We start from the raw sequence: 18,267 nt of genomic DNA on the forward strand, positions 1-18,267 counted from the left end.
GATTAAATATATCAAACAAGCTGAACAGGGGAGAATTTTTCAAATCATTTAAAACAATTGTAAATGCATCTCAACGTCATGGATGGTCAAATGACATCTTAAAATTACTTGCTGTTTGGCTTTACTGACTTGTGGGATCAATGGAATGTTCATTTTTTCCACTGCTCATGCAATGGCTACAAGTCCTGGCTTCAGATAACTACTTACGGTTATTCCTCTACTTTGCAGGTAACTTTTTAATTCTGGCAGCTTCATAGCTTTGAATTTCTATTCACGTAATCAACATCAAAGGACTGCTTCAGAAGAGGGAAGAATTTCAAATTGAATTAAGCAACCATTTTGAAATTCTAGGAAACGAGATTGACAACGTTGAGGAAAGCGCCGCGCAACTAAGCAATACCATCAAGCGATGCGCAGAGAAGGTTGCAGGAAAAGTGATGAACAGGAAAGAGGAAAAGCTGAAGTCAGATACCAAAGCCTTGCTTAAGAAATGAAAAGAGTGACAACAAGAGAAAAGATAGAATGTTCAGAACTGTGCAAGACAATCAGGAAGAAAACAAGACAAAATCTGAGAGAAGCAAACACCAAGAGAATCAGAGAAGCAGTTGAAAGTGGCAAAGGGTTGAAAAAGAGCACAACAGGAGATGGAAAGAAGGCTCTGATTCAAGCACTGAAGGAGAAGGATGGAAAGGTAACAACAGACAGAAAAAGAATCCTCGAGAGATGTGCAGAATTCTATCAGGCACTGTACGAAGATCCCTCCCAAAACATTCAGTTGAGACCAGCAGAAGAGACTCCAGTAATCATGAAATGTGAAGTGGAGAAAGCAATCCATCAGATGAAAAACGGAAAATCACCGGTGAAGATCTTGTGGTGATAGAGATGATAAAGGCCGAAGGTGACATCCTAATGGAAAAACTTCAGCATCTTTACAACAAAGCCATTGAGACGGGAAAAGTGCCAAAAGAGTGGAAGAACACCATCATTATTCTACTCTTCAAGAAGGGAGACAAGAAAGATCTTGCAAACTACCGCCCCATCAGTTTGCTATCCCACATCTACAAGTTGTTCATGAAAATCATCAAGAACAGAATCAGTGGCACTCTGGATGAATATCAACCCCCAGAGTAAGCAGCATACAGGAAAGGATTCTCCACTGCAGACCACCTGCATGCTACAGGACAAATACTCGAGAAAACCAACGAGTACCAACAACCACTGTTCATGGCATTTGTAGATTACGAAAAGGCATTCGATTCCATCAAGCATGCCCCAGTATTCCAATCACTTGAGAAACACGGAGTACCAGGAAAGATCATAAACAGCATAAAGGAAACATACAGAGAAGGCACAGCACAAATAAGAACAGAAAAGCTGAGCGAAAAGATCAAGATAAAGAAAGGTGTCCGCCAAGGAGATACACTGTCACCTATCATGTTCACAGCTGCCATTGAAGAGATCTTCAAAAGAATACCATTGGAAAAAGGGATCAACATCAACGGAAGAGTAATGAACAACTTAAGATTCGCAGATGACATCATCTTGTTTGAAAACATAGAGGAAGATCTCCAAGAACTTTTGAAGAAACTGAATGAAGAAGGAAAGAAAGATGGTATGAAAATGAATAAGAAAAAAACCAAGATCATGTGCAATGACATCGCAAGGAGGAAGCAAAGAAGAGGGATCACAGTTGATGGAGAGAAGTTGGAGGAGGTGGAGGAGTACAAATACCTTGGAAAAATGTTAACACCAAGAAATGAAATCAGTGTTGAGGTCAATCAAAGAATCAATGTCGGATGGAGAAGATTCGGGCAATACAGTCACTTTCTAAAGGAGAAGAACATCCCAAACAGTTTGAAGAGGAAAATAATGGACACTGTTATTTTACCATCTATGACATCTGGAGCAGAAACATGGGCACAAAACACCAATCAAGGAAGCTGGCAGTCACACAAAGGAGCATGGAGAGGAGCATACTAAATATCAGGCTAAAAGACAAGATCAGGAATGAAGTAATCAGAGAGAGAACCAGGGTGAAAGATGTCATCCAAACAGCAAAAGAAATGAAAGGCAGATGGGCAGGCCATGTGGCAAGAATGGAAAACAACAGATGGGCCAAATTGACAACAGAATGGTACCCAAGAAACTGCACCAGAGGAAGAGGAAAGCCAAAGAGAAGATGGAGAGACGAGATCGAAGAGGAAACTGGAAAGACCTGGATGAGGAGAGCTACAGACCGAATCGAGTGGAAGAAGTTGTGGAGGCCATCTGCCAGCAGTGGCGTGAACGGCTGATGATGATGATGATGATGATGAATAAAACGCTACTGCACAGACATCAAACTAGTTTTTTCATCTTTCAAATTCAAAACTCACTTTAAAACTTCAAAGATCCTATTCCCACTCTTTTAAAATCCAATGTGGTTTATAAATTTTCTTGTGCTGGGTGTGATTCCAGTTACATTGGGAAGACCACAAGCCACCTTTCCACACAGATTAAAGAACACAGAAACCACGGACATATTCAGACACTTATTCTCGTCACAACACTGCAAAAACAATTACACACAATCCTGTTTCCTTATCTTAGACACAGCTCACACTTTTGCCCTTAAACTCAGAGAAGCTCTTTTTATCAAGAAGCGTAAACCTAACCTCAACAAACAAATACAACATCTTAACACTATCTTTGACCTGTAAATAGCAATTACTACTTTATCAGATATTATTCATTTTCTTTGTGAGTTTTTTCTTTGATAAAACCTAACACATACATTTTATAACACCTTATTCAACTTTAAATAATTTTCATAACTGTTCAATACTTCCGCTTTATCACTATAACATATCATGTAAACTTCCTATATTTATTCCGTTCGCCCTGAAGATGGCAGAAAGTATGCTGAAAATGTTAGCTATAAAGAAATTTGTTGTCTATTTTAAATATCATATTTCAAAATAGCAAATACCATGGCGAATGGTGATAATAACAATGTAATAGTTCTTAAAAGAGCTGTTTTAACCATAACACTAACCCAAGAATTCAAAGGAATCGTTATTTACAGCTAGAAAGAGACACTATGGATTTCGGCATATTACTCGTCAGGTATCAACATCTGCTAAATGAGAACCTCCAAATGTTCTATATTTATAATGTTCCAAAAGGTCAATGTCATCCCTATTTTTAGAGATGACACTTAAAACAGAGACAGATTAAATACATAACCCTTTGTCGGCAATGGACAGGATTAGTCAATTTAATTAATACCGACTCCATGACGCCTAGCTGGAATAACGAGCGACATTTTTTAATAATTTTAAAGTTTTCATCAGAATAAGCATTGGCACAGCGAGTGTTGCTTAAAAGATGTTTTCCAATCGCTGAATCACATAGAATCGGATTTTCACTTTTACACCCACGTTTTGGTAGTTTTATCCCCGTTTTGGTAGTTTAAGGAACAGTTTTATTTCTGACAGAAGCTGGTACATGCTGTTTTATTCTTTCACTCAACCTTTGGGAAGTCCTACCTACATAGCGAGCATCATCTTACATTTAAACTCGTTGACTACATTGCTTGATATTTGAGCAGGAAGAGACTCTTTGGGAGTGGGTGGAAGAATAGTTCTTTTTGAGAATATAAAGACCACATTGCATCCAAAAAACAAACTCTCAGTGACATTTTTAGTTTCCTTCTCGATGTCATTAGAGGCCTTACCCATCCAGGGAAGTTTAAGGAAAACAGGGCACTTGGCCGGTCCGAAAAGTTTATTCTGTTCACTATTAGTGGATAAGAAAAGTTTGTCTAGCAACTTCTCCGGATATCCATTTAACACAAAAATATTCTTCAGTGAGATAAGATCACTATCAATAAACTCTCTTTAGGACAATCTATGCGTTCGCTTTATCAAACACTTCACTAAAGAAATCTTTTCTCCATGCGAAGAGAAAGAGTCAAAGCGTGTGTACAAACCAGTGAAAGTTGCTTTGCGATGAATGCTTGTTAATAACTCACCATTGCGTTTGTGTACAAGAACATCTAAAAAGGCTAATTGTTTGACTCTAGTTCAGAGGTGTAATTTAGTGCAGGGTGAAGAGAGCAAAGTTTATTAAGAAAAAGTTCACGATTTTTATCGTTGTGAAACAAGGAAAAGGTGTCATCCACATAACGCTTATACCACAGCACATCCGGACAATCTGAAGATGCAAGCATTTTGCATTCATGATAGCCAACAAAAATATTCGCAAGAACCGGTCCAAGTGAAGAACCCATAGCCACCCAGTCAATTTGTTTATACATGTTGTCATCAGAACTAAACTCCATACCCTTTGTGGCAGCCATCATTAGTTCTCTAATGGCATTCTCAGACATGTCCGGCAAAGTCATGTCCGAATAAAAAAGATTTTGAGCACAAATTTCAATGGTTTCTTCTAAGGGCACATTAGTGAAGAGACTAGTTACATCGAAAGAACACATCGTTAGATTAGAATACATTGAAAAATTTTGTTGTTTAAGCTCATCAGTAAAAGTAAAAGAGTCTTTTAAAGCGTATGTTGAAAACCTCTCCAAAACAGATGAAAGTACCACTGACAGTTGTCTGGCTAGAATTGGTCGAAGTGGAACGCCTTCCTTGTGAGTTTTTGGCAAACCATACATATGTGGTCTCTCTGCCCCCGTTGGGCAGACTAAATTATAAAATGTTTCATTAATTTGGTTTGATTTTTTCAAGTTTAGAAGAAGTGTTTGCAATATGCTTTCTAATGTACTAGTTTTATCGCACTCTGGCAATTTTCCAAGCCCGCAGAACTTGTTGTTGTCTTTCAAAATATTTAGCATTTTGCTGTTGTAATCTTGTCCATCTAGAATTACTACATGAGAGCCTTTATCTGGTTTACATATAACAATGTTCTTATTCTTTTTCAAATTAGATAGTGCGATCATGTGCTCTTTTGTAACAGAAAATTCTTTAGAATCAACCTTGCATTCAGAATAAACGTGTGCTAGACTTGATAGTTTACTCTTAAAGCCCGGCACTGCTTCGCTATCATTTGTCTAAACTTTCCCAACTGCGACCAAAACATTTCAAACTCAGAAAATATATCCTCTTTATTTAACATACTGGGGGGAATTCCAAACTTAGGACCTCTAGATAGTACATCTAATTCGACTGCAGAGAGTTGATACGACAAAATATTTGTTACATGTGATGCAGCAGCATCGATGTGATCGTATCTGTCGCGTGTTAGCCGCTTCAATTTCTCTTCGTTAGCCAGTTCAACAGTCCATTTTTTTAATCTAATATCTCCTAAATACACACAATACCATATGTAATCATACTTTGACAGAAAACCCTTAACAACCACCATTTGTCTCACAAGACAACTCTTTAAATAATCACATTTGCATTTCTCCCTATTAATATCATCTATCAGAAAAGCCCTTTCCATATATAAACTATGCCTTGCCCTACTCCTTGCTATCCTAGTAGTCACATCATTAGGAACGACCCCTGTATTTAAACAACCGACTAGAAAAGAAACTCTGCTCTCAACCGAGCGAACCTTACCCCTAATGCCCGGCGCACACTAGAGCTCTCAGCTGAGCTGAACGTCACTTGTAGCTCTTGGCGTAAGCCGTTTCCTCAAGTGTGCTGTGTCGTTTTTTGTGATTCTGGTCACACGTGCTGGCGGCGTCGGATATTCAACATGTTGAATATTTTTGGCAGGAGTGAACATTGCCTCACAGTGTGCGCGCAATCTGAGTTGGCAGCTCAGCACTTAACAGCTAATGCACATGCGCAGTTTGCGTTGTTTTTATTATTACACTACTAACATGGCGGCAAACAGCTCAATAATAGCTGAAGCAATGCTGGAAGATAAATTGGCAGATTTTTGGCCCGATTATCCTTGCCTTTATGATGTACGCTGCCCAGAATTTAAAAATCGAGAATTGCGTGACAAAGCCTTCCAAGAACTGGCCGAAAAACTTGCAACTACAAGTAAGAGAAATATCGAAATTGTTCTATCCAAAATAAAATATAGGTATTTTAAAATATATATTTGTCATTTCATGTTTCTTGAGCAGGTGATGTGACTGGTATGCGTAGCACCATCTGGATATAACAAGTTACTAAACATTTTTCAAATTCATGTTAGGTGAATGGGTGAAAGCTAAAATCAGAGCACTAAGAAATAGCTTTAGTAAAGCAAAGAAGCCTCCACCAAGTGGGAGTGCAAGAAAAAACCAGACAAAACGAACTCAATGGCTACTGGAAAAGCTTCAGTTTTTAACACCTCACATTGCAACGCGAGCTTCAGTTTCAAGTATTGATTTGGTAAGTTTGTATTGAAGTTTTGGACAGTTAAATAATACAACAGTTTAAAAAGAAATAATTTACACTTTATTATGAACATCACACGTATGAAAGTATGGCTAAACAACCATATTGTGTTGCCAAGGAACAGATCCATAGCCATTAAAGTAATTTGCCAAAAGATCTCTTTGTAATTTGGCATCCCTTGGTGCATTGTGGAGGGTGGTCGGTTGTATGCTACTTAAAGCTTTTTCATTTCTCCAGGCTCCTCTCAACAATGTATGATCTGCTTTTTCTTGGTCCACAGCTGATGTGTACCTGGCTTTGTTTTTATCAACCATTAAATTATGTAGGCAGCAGGCAGCAAAAATTATGTCTGTGACCTTCTCAGGAGATAGTTTAATGGTTGTTAAGAATACTCTCCACCGATGAGCAAAAATGCCAAAGGCATTTTCAACAACTCTACGAGCTCGTGATAACCTGTAGTTAAATATACGCTTGTCTTTCTCCAAATTGCGATATGGGTATGGTTTCATCAACCGAGCATTTAAAGGAAAGGCATCATCTCCTACAACATGATATGATATCGTAGTTGATATCCCTTGTAATTCTATTGAATCAGGAAGATGTAATGAGTTTGTTGTTAGTGCTTTTTTCAGAGCTGATTCAGAAAAAACTCTAGCATCTCCTGCTCTACCAGCTGCCCCAACATCAACATAAACAAATCTATAATTAGCATCAACCATGGCCAATAAGATCACACTAAAAAAATGCTTATAGTTGAAAAACTCTGAGCCTGTATCTGCTGGTTGTTGAATAGCAATATGCTTTCCATCTATGGCCCCTAAACAGCATGGATAATTCCACTTGCTATTAAAATCTGATGCAATTTGTAGCCAATCTTGTTTATTGCTGGGTGTCTAAAAATAAAATATTTTTTTTCAGGAATCACGAGGTAATACTCCAATATCAGAAATGAGTTTTAATGCTGATGACAATGAATGTGAAGCTGAATCACTTCACCCGTCACCTCCTGGTAGCCCAACAAACATAACAGAGGAAGTAGGTAATGACCTAATGCCTGCAACATCTACAAATGAACCACTTAGAAAACAAACCTCATCCAAAAGAAAACAGGCTGAAGAAGAGTTTCACTTGCTACAAAATTTGTCACAGTCAATTGAAAACAAGAATAAAAGACGACGAGAAGGAAAAAAAAAGAATAATACAATTTTTGAAGCTTTTGGAAATTATGTTGCACAAGCATTGTCTGAATTAGACAGTCGAACAGGCCACTTAGCACAGCACAAAATAAGCAACATTATTTTCCAAGCACAAGCTGGATTACTATCCCTAGAAACAATGATGCCACCTTCCCTAACCCAAACAGTGACACAACCCCAGAGAAACTACTTCCACCCCGTCATGCAACCCGGTATGTTGACAAGCCCACCACCTTCAATTTATGGGGAGAACAGTGCATCTTACAGAGATGATAACTACTAAATGATCTCTGTAGACAAACAATTTTGTCGAAACTTTTTTATGTCAAGCCCAACAGTGTAAAAGTATTTTTTTCAGTGTTATAGTTGTTCATGTAACAAAATCAATATTATACCTTTAAATATTTGCCCTTTAGAACTTCGTACAAAGCTTGACAGGTTTCTTCCACAATTCCAGATATTGTTCTCTCACCGATTCGATATTGGAAAGAAAGACTTCTGAATGTTTCACCTATAGATATTATTTCACTTTATACAAATTCATCAACTAATAAAGGACAAATTATACGGCCTAGTAACACAAATTCAAAAAGGACAAACCTGTTGCTAAAAAACGTAATGTCACGGACAGTCTTTCGATAGGCTTTAAAGCGCTCCGAAGGTGGGTGTCTTTCTTCTCAATTAAAGGACATATTATCGTCAAAACCTCTTCAAACGTGTCTCTGTCAAGTCGGTGATATTGCCTGAATTTTTCTGGATCTTCGCAGTTCAATTCACGAACAATATTCTCACTTGCTCCTTGTGTTTGCCTGCGCAAAATCCAAGGTTTTACCCAGGTCTTTCGACAGGCTGCTCTTAAGCGTCTTCGTTTTCTTCGCAGCAATAATAAGCAAAGCAAAGCCTCTTCGTCTTCAGACGAGCTTGAACTCGAATCATGGCTTTCATTACTACTACTAGTGCTTGCCATGGTGCTGTCGTTTGTTTCGTTTATTCGCCATGTTAGTAGTGTAATAATAAAAACAACGCAAACTGCGCATGTGCATTAGCTGTTAAGTGCTGAGCTGCCAACTCAGATTGCGCGCACACTGTGAGGCAATGTTCACTCCTGCCAAAAATATTCAACATGTTGAATATCCGACGCCGCCAGCACGTGTGACCAGAATCACAAAAAACGACACAGCACACTTGAGGAAACGGCTTACGCCAAGAGCTACAAGTGACGTTCAGCTCAGCTGAGAGCTCTAGTGTGCGCCGGGCATAAGTCTCACCAATATATTCAGGTCACGAACCTGATCACCACTATAGCGCTTTCTTAAATAATGAAACAGAGACTTTGTCGTGTTGACAAACTTAAAGATGGATTTCAAAATAGCAAATACCATGGTGAATGTTGATAATAACAATGTAATAGTTCTTAAAATAACTGTTTTAACCAGAAAACTAACCCAACAATTCAAAGGAACCGTTATTTACAGCTAGAAAGAAACACTATGCATTTCGGCAGTTGTTCTCAAACACCTGTTGAAACCATTTCAAAAAGTACAGTGTTCCACCTTGCGCCATTGCAAACGGAATGAAAATCCCAGAAAATCTCACTTGAACTCGAGTCTCGACTCATTGTTCCTCTTTTGGCCTTTCAGAAGATATTACAAGCTCCATGAGGTGGTTAACTTAAGATAATGGGAGATGTAGTTAACATGTCAGCTGATGTGAACAATACTGTGTAAATGCTACCAAGACTTTCAGATGATACCGGAACAATAAAAGTTCAGTTGAAATGACGATTACAGAATAAAAGTTCTGCTTTATCTTTGAATGTTAGACCAAACAAAGTAATGCAAGCTGCTTGTTGGTTAGTAAACAACAGTGCTTTGTATCAAGATGAAGGAATTTTTGTAGATGTAAATTGGCTTTGCAGTTTACATGATTTTGTCCATGAAGTTAGTTATGGCACAATAATGCCTATTTACAAAGATCAATCTTCAGCATATCTTTCTCAAGATGAATAGAGCAAGGATGAAGCAGAATTACCTGCCGGAGTCACCGACAGTATGTTGACCTCACCAGATTTTGTGAATAATGTTGAGCGACAAGCAATATTGCATGAGGCTACTTAGTTTATTCAGAGACCAATATTCTAAAGAAATGGCTTATCATGGAATTTTTCTTGGACAAAAAAGGTCTGATGAGAACTTTGGGTTAAAAAGAGTACATTACAGTGAAATTTTTGAGTCTGAATTAAGAAGATCAGATTGACGAATAGCAGGTGTGTAAAAATATATTTTATAAGCTAAAAAATTACAAATAAAACTATTAATAGGGCAATCACAAATGGCTTTGCACAAGAACAAAATGGATTTCACATTACGTTGTACAAGAAATTGGTGTATTTGTCCAAGCCAATATCGCAATGCAAAGTTCTTTCTCACCACTGACAAAATTCTTCGAGAGATGAACTGGTGCATGGCTTGGAAGAAGGAATCAGTGTCAAAGCTATACGCAACTTCCAGATGGATCGCGCGTATTGTCATACACATAAATAATACTCCGTACCTTTTCACCAAACTTCTTGCACGCTTTATAGTTACGGGACCAAAACAATCTACACCAACAAAGGTGTAAGTTGGACGATCTTGTGTTACTCAATGAATTGGGAGGTCTGCCACTTTTGACTAGTGCTTGTCGCTTCTTGATACTGACACATCTGTATAAAATTCTTCTCAAGGTTCCCTTGCTCCAATGATCCAAAATCTTTCTCGAACGAGGGAGGGAACGTGTTCCAAACCAGAATGCCCCGATATAAGGTGGTAATGGTGGACTTTCAATATTGAAATGTGATGGCTCTTTGGTAGAATCTAAGGGTTCTTAGCTTCCTTTGAAAGAGGTGCATTTCTGAGTCGTCCACCAACACACAACAAATCATCATCTATTTGCGGGTCAAGTTTGTAAATCCTGCTTGACTTCTTGATAGAGATCGTCTTTGTTTGATACAGTAAGTTGGCATTAGCCGTTACAACTGATTTGCCAAGACTAGATAGCTCTTCTTGAAAACTTGTAGATTGAACGTATCTCACTATCTCCTTTTCCGCAAAGATCATTTTGTCTACATTAATGGGCTTAATAGCTAGTGTTCTTTCCATATGTAATGAACAGCCTTATGTAATGAAGGGCTCTCCACAGCAAAGTTCTCAACTATAGGATGCGAATGCTTCTCTTGACATCCCAAATACTTGCAAAAGCTCTTTTGGGCAACAAACAAAGAAAACAAACAACATTTGTATACCGGCCAGTATTAATCCCCGCCAGGGGGGTTGACCGGTCCATGAATTTTTCCACGCCAAACGTCTCTATCTCTCGCCATATCTCTCGTTATACCCATCGCCTTCATATCACTGTTCACAGCATCCATCCATCTCTTTCTCGGTCTACCTCGTTTGCGGACTCCATCAACATTCATATGCAACGTTCTACGAATTTCAGCACTTTCTTCCCTCCTTTCCACATGCCCAAACCACCTCAAACGCTGGCGTCTTACCCAATTCTCGATACACTCAACACCAACTCTTTCTCTAATCTCTTCACTTCGAATCCTATCCATCAACGCACCACACATCATCCTAAGCATTCTCCTTTCCGTCGACGCCAATCTTCTCAGGTCCTCTGCTTTCGCGCCCAACACTCTGCTCCATATCCCAAAACACTTCTAACACATGCCTTATACAATTCTCCCTTCTGCTTCAACGAAGTCGACTTTCCGCACAACATTCCCGACAACTCTCTAAAACTCCACCACGCTGCTTGAACTCTGTTCCTCACCGCTTGCTCGCACCCTCCACCATCATTTAACACATCGCCCAGATATTTAAACTCCGATACACCTTCCAAACTCACGTCACCCAGTTCAAACCGTTCAATCGCGACTCGTCCACCACTTCGACACGTCCCGCACTCAAAATCAATTACTCTTGTCAATGCACCACGGACACCTGAACATCTTCCATGAACCCACTTACTGCATTTCCACACATTATCGAATTCCTCTTTTCCCCCACACACACATGGCCATTTATCACTGTCCTTCACCTCCACCTGCCTCGAGCATCTCATGCCCTTCGTCTTTGCCTCATTCACTTTCAGTCCCTTGACTTCTATTGCCGTTTTCCATTCTCGGTACCATTCCATCACTTTCTGCTTCGACTCCGCCACCAAGACAATGTCATCTGCATACAACAAACACCAGCATCCCTTTTCTTCTCACTTCCTCTGTCAGTACATCCATCACACAAGCAAACAGTAACGGCGACAAGACTGAACCTTGATGAACACCAACTTTTACCTCAAAAACACCAGATATAACACCTTCCTCCGTAACCACCGCCTCTACACCTTCATAAGTCTCCATAACTGCCCGAACCATATTCTCTGTCACACCTTTCTTACGCAGCGCGTACTCGATCACTTTTCGGAACTCTATCAAACGCCTTCTCCAAATCTACAAACACCATATACAATTCTCTGTCCTTCTCCAAAATTCTCCTGCAGCTGCCTCAACACAAAACACGCATCCGTCGTTCCTCTCCCCGTAGGAATCCATACTGCTCTTCCCCATCCGAACAACTTCCTCAACCTTCTTTCAAACACTCTTTCTACTATCTTCAACGCATGCTCCATCACCTTAATAGTCCTGTAATTCCCACATACCGCGCTGCTCTTTTCCTTTGTACAGCGGGACCACTAGACTCTTTCTCCATGTACTCGGCATCTTTGAGCCCCTCAAAACCTCGTTCGCTACATTACACAACTCTCACACATAGTTCATTGTCCAACATTTCGCTACCCACTTCACTCGGTCCTCGCCTTTCCTTTCTTCATCTTTCCGCCACCTCATCAACAGTCACTATTTCCACGGCCCCAAACTTCATCCGCTTCAACTTCTCCATTCCACTCATTCTCTACATTCATCAAACGGTCACAGTACGCCCTCCACACTTCTAACCTGTCTTCCAATAACACCTTCAACTCCCCATCGTGGTTCTGCACGCTGGGAGCACCCAAAATATCGTTCCTCTCGTTCTTGCTTCTTCTAGCAGTTCTAAACAACGCTTTTCGTCCATTCTCCAGCATTTTTACGAGCTCTTTCTGATGCCTTTCTATCGCTTTAGCCACCTCCTTTCGCGCCTTTTTCTTGAACCGGATGTAATCGATCCTATCTGCTTCAGTCCGCGACTTTCTCCACCTTTTAAATGCCAACTTCTTCGCGCCAATCACTTCGCTGACTCGTTGATCCCACCACCATGCCTGTTCTTCTACTACACCGCCTTTACTTCTACAACATACCTTCTCCACTGCCTTTAAAACAAGTTTGGGCAAGTTCTAGCAATATTACCTTATAGGAAATATTGCTAGTACACCTTATAGGAAATATTACCTTATAGCAATATTACCTTATAGGAAATATCTTTTGGGATAGTTCTAGCAATATTACCTTATAGGAAACAATTATCGCACAGACCCTTTTTTTTGCACTATTCCTTTTCTGTTCTCAAAAGTTTCTTTCTTGAACATATCACATCGAGATAACCGATGATTACCATGACACATTGGACATCTAAGAAAATTTTCAGCTCCAGTTTCGAGTTCAAGCATATTTGATTGATCGTTTCCAGCGTACTTTCCAATTGTTCAGAAAGCATACCTACCTCGAGGACCTTTAGGATCTTAAAGGGGAAGTCAGACCCCAAAAAAACTTTTTATTAAATGAAAGATTTTATTTTTACAAACCATATTCCAAAGTTTGAAAGCTCCAATCAAAATTATACTGGAGATATGAAACCACAAAATCATGAAATTTTGCTGTAAAAGCTGCAGCCATTGTATACATGCGAGCGAAGCCGCGATCGAGCAGCGGCTTCCGTTCTTGACGTCACTGCGCGGTGAGCGCGATAGCGCTCAAAATTTCATATACAAAACAAACACAAAGTCTTCGATGCGTATTTCTCTCGATATTTATTTTCCTTTCTTTATAAATATGCCTTACTGTATGGTACCGGTTGCACTAATTGTTCAAAAACCAAAGGAAGTGAAATATCTTACCATCGCTTGCCAAATGATCAATATATTCGTAAAATGTGGCTAGGGCGAATTCGACGTGATAATTTGCCTAAACCTAATTCATGCTATGTGTGCAGCGCATTTCACGCCAGATTGTTTTGAAGGTTCCCTGAAAGATTTATTTGGAATGAAAGCAAAAAAAGCATTAAAACCCGGTAGTGTCCCTTCAATATTCCCCTTTCTAAAGCGTAAACCAGAGCGGGAATCCTCAAGAGGCAGAAAAGAAAAGCGATGCAAGAGGTAGCCCATTAATGTTATTTTTACAGAATAATTTTTGATATTATTTATCTTGAGCATGAATAAGTATGTATTGATATATATAAGTGAGATCATTATATTAAAATTTTCTTTTGAACATTACACTTGAAACATTTTTTAATTAAATGAATCTAAATTCCACAATGTGCAGGAATTAGCCAGTATGCTTGAACAACCCAGTGATGCTGAAGACTCTTCACTCACATTGTCCATGACCATGACTGAGATAGAGCCAGAAATAGATACTTCTGCTGGAAGAAGTGTGGCAGTACTATGTGATAGTGATACTCCAAGTAGTGTTGATGCTGAAACACAGTGTGAAAAGATTTCAACACGCAGTATTGCAGTTCAGACACTGGCACAGAGGAAAAAGCCAAGAAGGAAAATAAAATACAGTAACTTTTCAAAAACCTCTAGTCCCATGAACAATAGTGCACATTCAATGTCAAACCTACCATTAGCTTCTGTTGTTATACCACCAATCATGCATGACATCACCCAGATTGAGAATGCATCATGTGGGGAAGATAATTGTTCAGAGCATGAGGAGACTGTGAATACCATAGATAAAAGCTCAACTGAAAGTGATCTGTCAGATGGTAGTGATGAAGATTATGTGTGTTCTTCCCCAAGTTCCAGCAATGAATCGGATGATGATAAGCAAAACACAGAGAGAAAATTCATTGTTTTTGAAAGAAAGCTAGATGAGTTGTTCATATCATGCAAATTTTGTTCTTCCATATGTGAGATTGAAAAATCTACAGTGGGTAGCATGGTGATGTACAAGGCAATTTGCCACAAAAATCATATCTTCAAGTGGAAGTCACAGCCTATGTTGCACAATAAACCAGCTGGAAATGTTTTGATACCAGCAGCAACAATCTTTATTGGTTCAACATATGAGCCATTGAAGCAATTTGCAAATGCTTTGAACTTAGGTTTTGTGAACAAGGACCAGTTCTATAATATGCAGGATGAAATTGTCTTTCCAGTGATTAATAGCACCTATAGAAAACAGCAAAAAACTATAATAGAAAAATATACCAAGGCAGACATACCAATAGATTTATGTGGTGATGGAAGATGTGATAGTCCAGGTCACAATGCAAAGTATGGCACATACACGCTGATGGAAGAAAACAGTGGGAAAATTGTTGATTTTTCTTTGATACAGGTATCTGAAGTGTCTTCTTCCAATGCAATGGAGAATGAAGGTTGCCAGAGATCTTTGAATAATGTCATGGGTGAAAAAATCCAAATTAGATCATTGACCACAGATCGCCACATCCAAATAACATCAGAGCTGCAGAAAAAATATCCTCATATTATTCACCAATATGATGTATGGCATTTATCTAAATGGATAACAAAAAAGCTTACCAAAAAAGCAAAAAAACATGCTTCCCTTCAAAAGTGGATTCAGTCAGTGTCGAACCATCTGTGGTGGTGTGCGCAAACATGTGAAGGAAACGCTGATATTCTATGTGAAAAGTGGGTGTCTATTTTGAATCATGTTATAAACATACACCGATGGAAAAGTGGTAAGTATTTTAGGAAGTGTTCACACGAGAAGCTTTCTAGGAGGAGAGAAAGAAAGACAAAATGGTTAACACCAGGGTTTGCAGACTACATTGCCTTAGAAGATGTCGTTTTGAACAAGAAATTGTTGAAAGACATAACAAAACTTACAGAATTCCATCACACTGGCAACCTGGAAGTGTACCATTCATTACTATTGAAATATGTTCCAAAACGCCTTCATTTTTCATACAATGGCATGGTTGCAAGAACCCAATTGGCTGTGATTGATCATAATTCAAACACTGAAAGAAAACAAGCTCAGTTGAAAAATGGCAATTCCAGATACAAAATAGTTTTTCCAAAAGGCCGTAATAAATGGATAGCCAAACCAATAACAGAGAACAAATCATTTTCCTTTGTGCAAAGCCTAATGGAAAATGTTGCCTCATATGACCATCAAATTCTAACAGCAAGGTTAAGTAACATTCCCAAAAACATTGTTAATGTACCCAAGCCAAGTAAAGAGGAAGTGATATATGCTCATAGGTCAAGGATGGGCAAGAAAAAATAATGAAACTATACCTGCATCACTCATCAGCAAATTCAAAACCTTTAAATACAAAATCTTCTTCTAGACTAGGTGGAGGGAAATGTGCCCGAATACAACAAACAGCACAAGATGGCAAAGGATTCCTTATTTCTTTTCCCAAAATTCCCCAACACCATCTTACAAATTGTCTGTAAGCAACATGCCTTTGCCTCTTATGCTCTGGTCCTTCAAAAGCACTTTTCCCATACTGCTGCTTGTATTGACTCCACGCCAATCTCAATACCCAGTAATTTAAACATAAATTTTGGAATACAGGGTTGTCAGTGATAAATTCTGGAACATCAATACCCTCGAATTCAGCTGACTCTTCATTAATATCCCTGCAAGCAGCAATCTCTTTGCAACATATACATTCTTCATGTCTGTCCATTATTTGACAATGACCGCATGTACACCTTGAAAGAAGAAAGTCATTTACGGATTTGACTTTGGCGTATATTCCGTACACTTAATGAAAAAAAAAATCAAATATTTGTAGATAACTATTACCAGTACTTATCTTGAAGTCTATTTGAGCCAGATTCAATTGAAGACTCCGCACTCGTTCCTTGCGAATCGTCTTCTCGCGCAAGTTGGTTTCAACCGGTTCATATGAGTAAGGCTGAATCATGTTTTCGTACGCCATGATTTGCTCATTTTCCGGAAATGTATCACTCACAACAGAGTGATCACTTGAAAATTCGTATGAATCATTCGTATCCATCACGTTATTTATTAAGCAAGTTTAAAATAATAAATACAGAGAGCTTTCACAAATGATTATGTGTTATGTGATGTTGATTGAAAGTTCCTTACCGCGCAGTGACGTCAAGAACGGAAGCCGCTGCTCGATCGCGGCTTCGCTCGCATGTATACAATGGCTGCAGCTTTTACAGCAAAATTTCATAATTTTGTGGTTTCATATCTCCGGTATAATTTTGATTGGAGCTTTCAAACTTTGGAATATGGTTTGTAAAAATAAAATCTTTCATTTGATAAAAAGTTTTTTTGGGGTCTGACTTCCCTTTTAAGCAATTCTATCTTTTGAATCTTTATAAATCTTGATGAAAATAGGATGATTTAATGCTCTAGCTTTCACCTCAACAAAATCTTGCGATGTCTTCGAAAGTTACCTCTCTATTCTTATTACTTATTTTATCGTCTGCTATGTCATGTCATTTTTGTCTCATAGAATAAGGAAATTTACTGATAATATTTTGCTAACTATCCAAATTGTCAAGTTTGTGGAGGTAACCTACTTCTTTAAGTGTGTTTTTGCAGCTGATAAGCAATACAGAGAGTCTTCAAAGTGCTTTGCCATCTTCAGCTCTGATTAGGTGTACCTCAATTATTCGATGTAAGTAGGCCGCAGTTATTCTATAATTTTGACGATAAGTGCACCTTCAAAAGTTTCCTTGCAACCAGATATCCTTCTTCAAGACCATTGACAAGCAACTTCGCATAAGCTCCAGAACCTCACCAGATGTGTATTGAACTAAATAATATAAATGTGTATTACTGCTAGTTGTTTTCGCTTCAATAGGATTTTTAAACAATCGTATAAAATGACAATATTCAATAGAATTTCCACCAAATGTTGGTCCTTGAGCGTTAGGTAGTGACATTGAAAGAGCCCATTGTTGGTGTTGACCAAGCATCTTCTAGAAATCATTGTCCCCAGCCTGTTACATTTTCAATATCCATTGACTTTGCTGCTGCTGTTGATTTTGCATATTCAACATATTGTACAAGAAATTTTTTGCTAGTTCTGAATCATCCAAACTTCCAATCTTTGATGCGTGTAATTCGTGACCCTTTTAAAAGGCTTTTGCCTTACAACAGATGTTGGTTGTTCCTGCGAAACATGAGGTCCTTTATGAGTTTCAACTTGTGTTGGCGCATTTACACCAGCATCATGAGGGAGTGGTTGAGAAGTTAGCAGTAATGGTTGGGTGTGGTTGTCGCCATTTGCTTGCCAACATGGAACTTTATTGTATTCAATGTTTTCTTTTCGCATCCTCCCTTGTTGAAAATTCTGCCCTATTTTATGAGAATCTGTTTGATTTACTCGTGAAAACAATCGGGCAAAAGCTCCACGAATTTCAGCTACACTGTAAGCCACTTCTGCTTTAACTTTCGCTATTTCAGCCTTCATCTGTAGTTTGTGTCTCCTTTGTTTCAGGCGCATTTCTTCTTCCTGTCGTTGTCAGTGATTCAACTCTTTGTATTTTAAATGAAGCTCTTGTTCGTCTAT

General features: G+C 38.8%; 4 protein-coding genes across 4 annotated transcripts; 3 read left to right on the forward strand and 1 right to left on the reverse strand.

The window, feature by feature from the left end:
* Positions 1 to 490: 490 nt before the first annotated feature.
* On the forward strand, positions 491 to 877 carry LOC124456959. The gene has a single exon (XM_047007261.1). It carries the CDS (start codon positions 491 to 493, stop codon positions 875 to 877), a length of 387 nt encoding a protein of 128 aa, XP_046863217.1.
* A 3,168-nt stretch (positions 878 to 4,045) lies between these two features.
* Positions 4,046 to 5,364, reverse strand: LOC124456960. Its single transcript, XM_047007262.1, has 2 exons — positions 5,017 to 5,364; positions 4,046 to 4,975 (listed from the first exon to the last, which is right to left on the reverse strand). The coding sequence occupies exons 1-2, from the start codon at positions 5,362 to 5,364 to the stop codon at positions 4,046 to 4,048; spliced, it is 1,278 nt and encodes a 425-aa protein (XP_046863218.1).
* A 656-nt stretch (positions 5,365 to 6,020) lies between these two features.
* Positions 6,021 to 7,817, forward strand: LOC124456962. The gene is made up of 2 exons (XM_047007263.1): positions 6,021 to 6,332; positions 7,257 to 7,817. Exons 1-2 carry the CDS (start codon positions 6,147 to 6,149, stop codon positions 7,815 to 7,817), a joined length of 747 nt encoding a protein of 248 aa, XP_046863219.1. The 5' UTR covers positions 6,021 to 6,146.
* Positions 7,818 to 13,727: 5,910 nt separating this feature from the next.
* LOC124456963 lies at positions 13,728 to 15,174 on the forward strand. Its single transcript, XM_047007264.1, has 2 exons — positions 13,728 to 15,117; positions 15,167 to 15,174. Exons 1-2 carry the CDS (start codon positions 14,067 to 14,069, stop codon positions 15,172 to 15,174), a joined length of 1,059 nt encoding a protein of 352 aa, XP_046863220.1. The 5' UTR covers positions 13,728 to 14,066.
* Positions 15,175 to 18,267: the final 3,093 nt, after the last annotated feature.

The sequence above is a fragment of the Xenia sp. Carnegie-2017 genome, unplaced genomic scaffold (assembly GCF_021976095.1).
Source record: "Xenia sp. Carnegie-2017 unplaced genomic scaffold, XeniaSp_v1 HiC_scaffold_6, whole genome shotgun sequence".
NCBI lineage: Eukaryota > Metazoa > Cnidaria > Anthozoa > Malacalcyonacea > Xeniidae > Xenia > Xenia sp. Carnegie-2017.

Coding starts and splice junctions, on each gene's coding strand:
- LOC124456960 (XM_047007262.1), bottom strand. CDS start 5,364: ATGGTGGTTGTTAAGGGTTTTCTGTCAAAGTATGATTACATATGGTAT. Junction 4,976..5,016: donor AGCAGTGCCGGGCTTTAAGA/GTAAACTATCAA, acceptor TCTGAATGCAAG/GTTGATTCTAAAGAATTTTC.
- LOC124456963 (XM_047007264.1), top strand. CDS start 14,067: ATGCTTGAACAACCCAGTGATGCTGAAGACTCTTCACTCACATTGTCC.
- LOC124456962 (XM_047007263.1), top strand. CDS start 6,147: ATGTTAGGTGAATGGGTGAAAGCTAAAATCAGAGCACTAAGAAATAGC. Junction 6,333..7,256: donor CAGTTTCAAGTATTGATTTG/GTAAGTTTGTAT, acceptor ATTTTTTTTCAG/GAATCACGAGGTAATACTCC.
- LOC124456959 (XM_047007261.1), top strand. CDS start 491: ATGAAAAGAGTGACAACAAGAGAAAAGATAGAATGTTCAGAACTGTGC.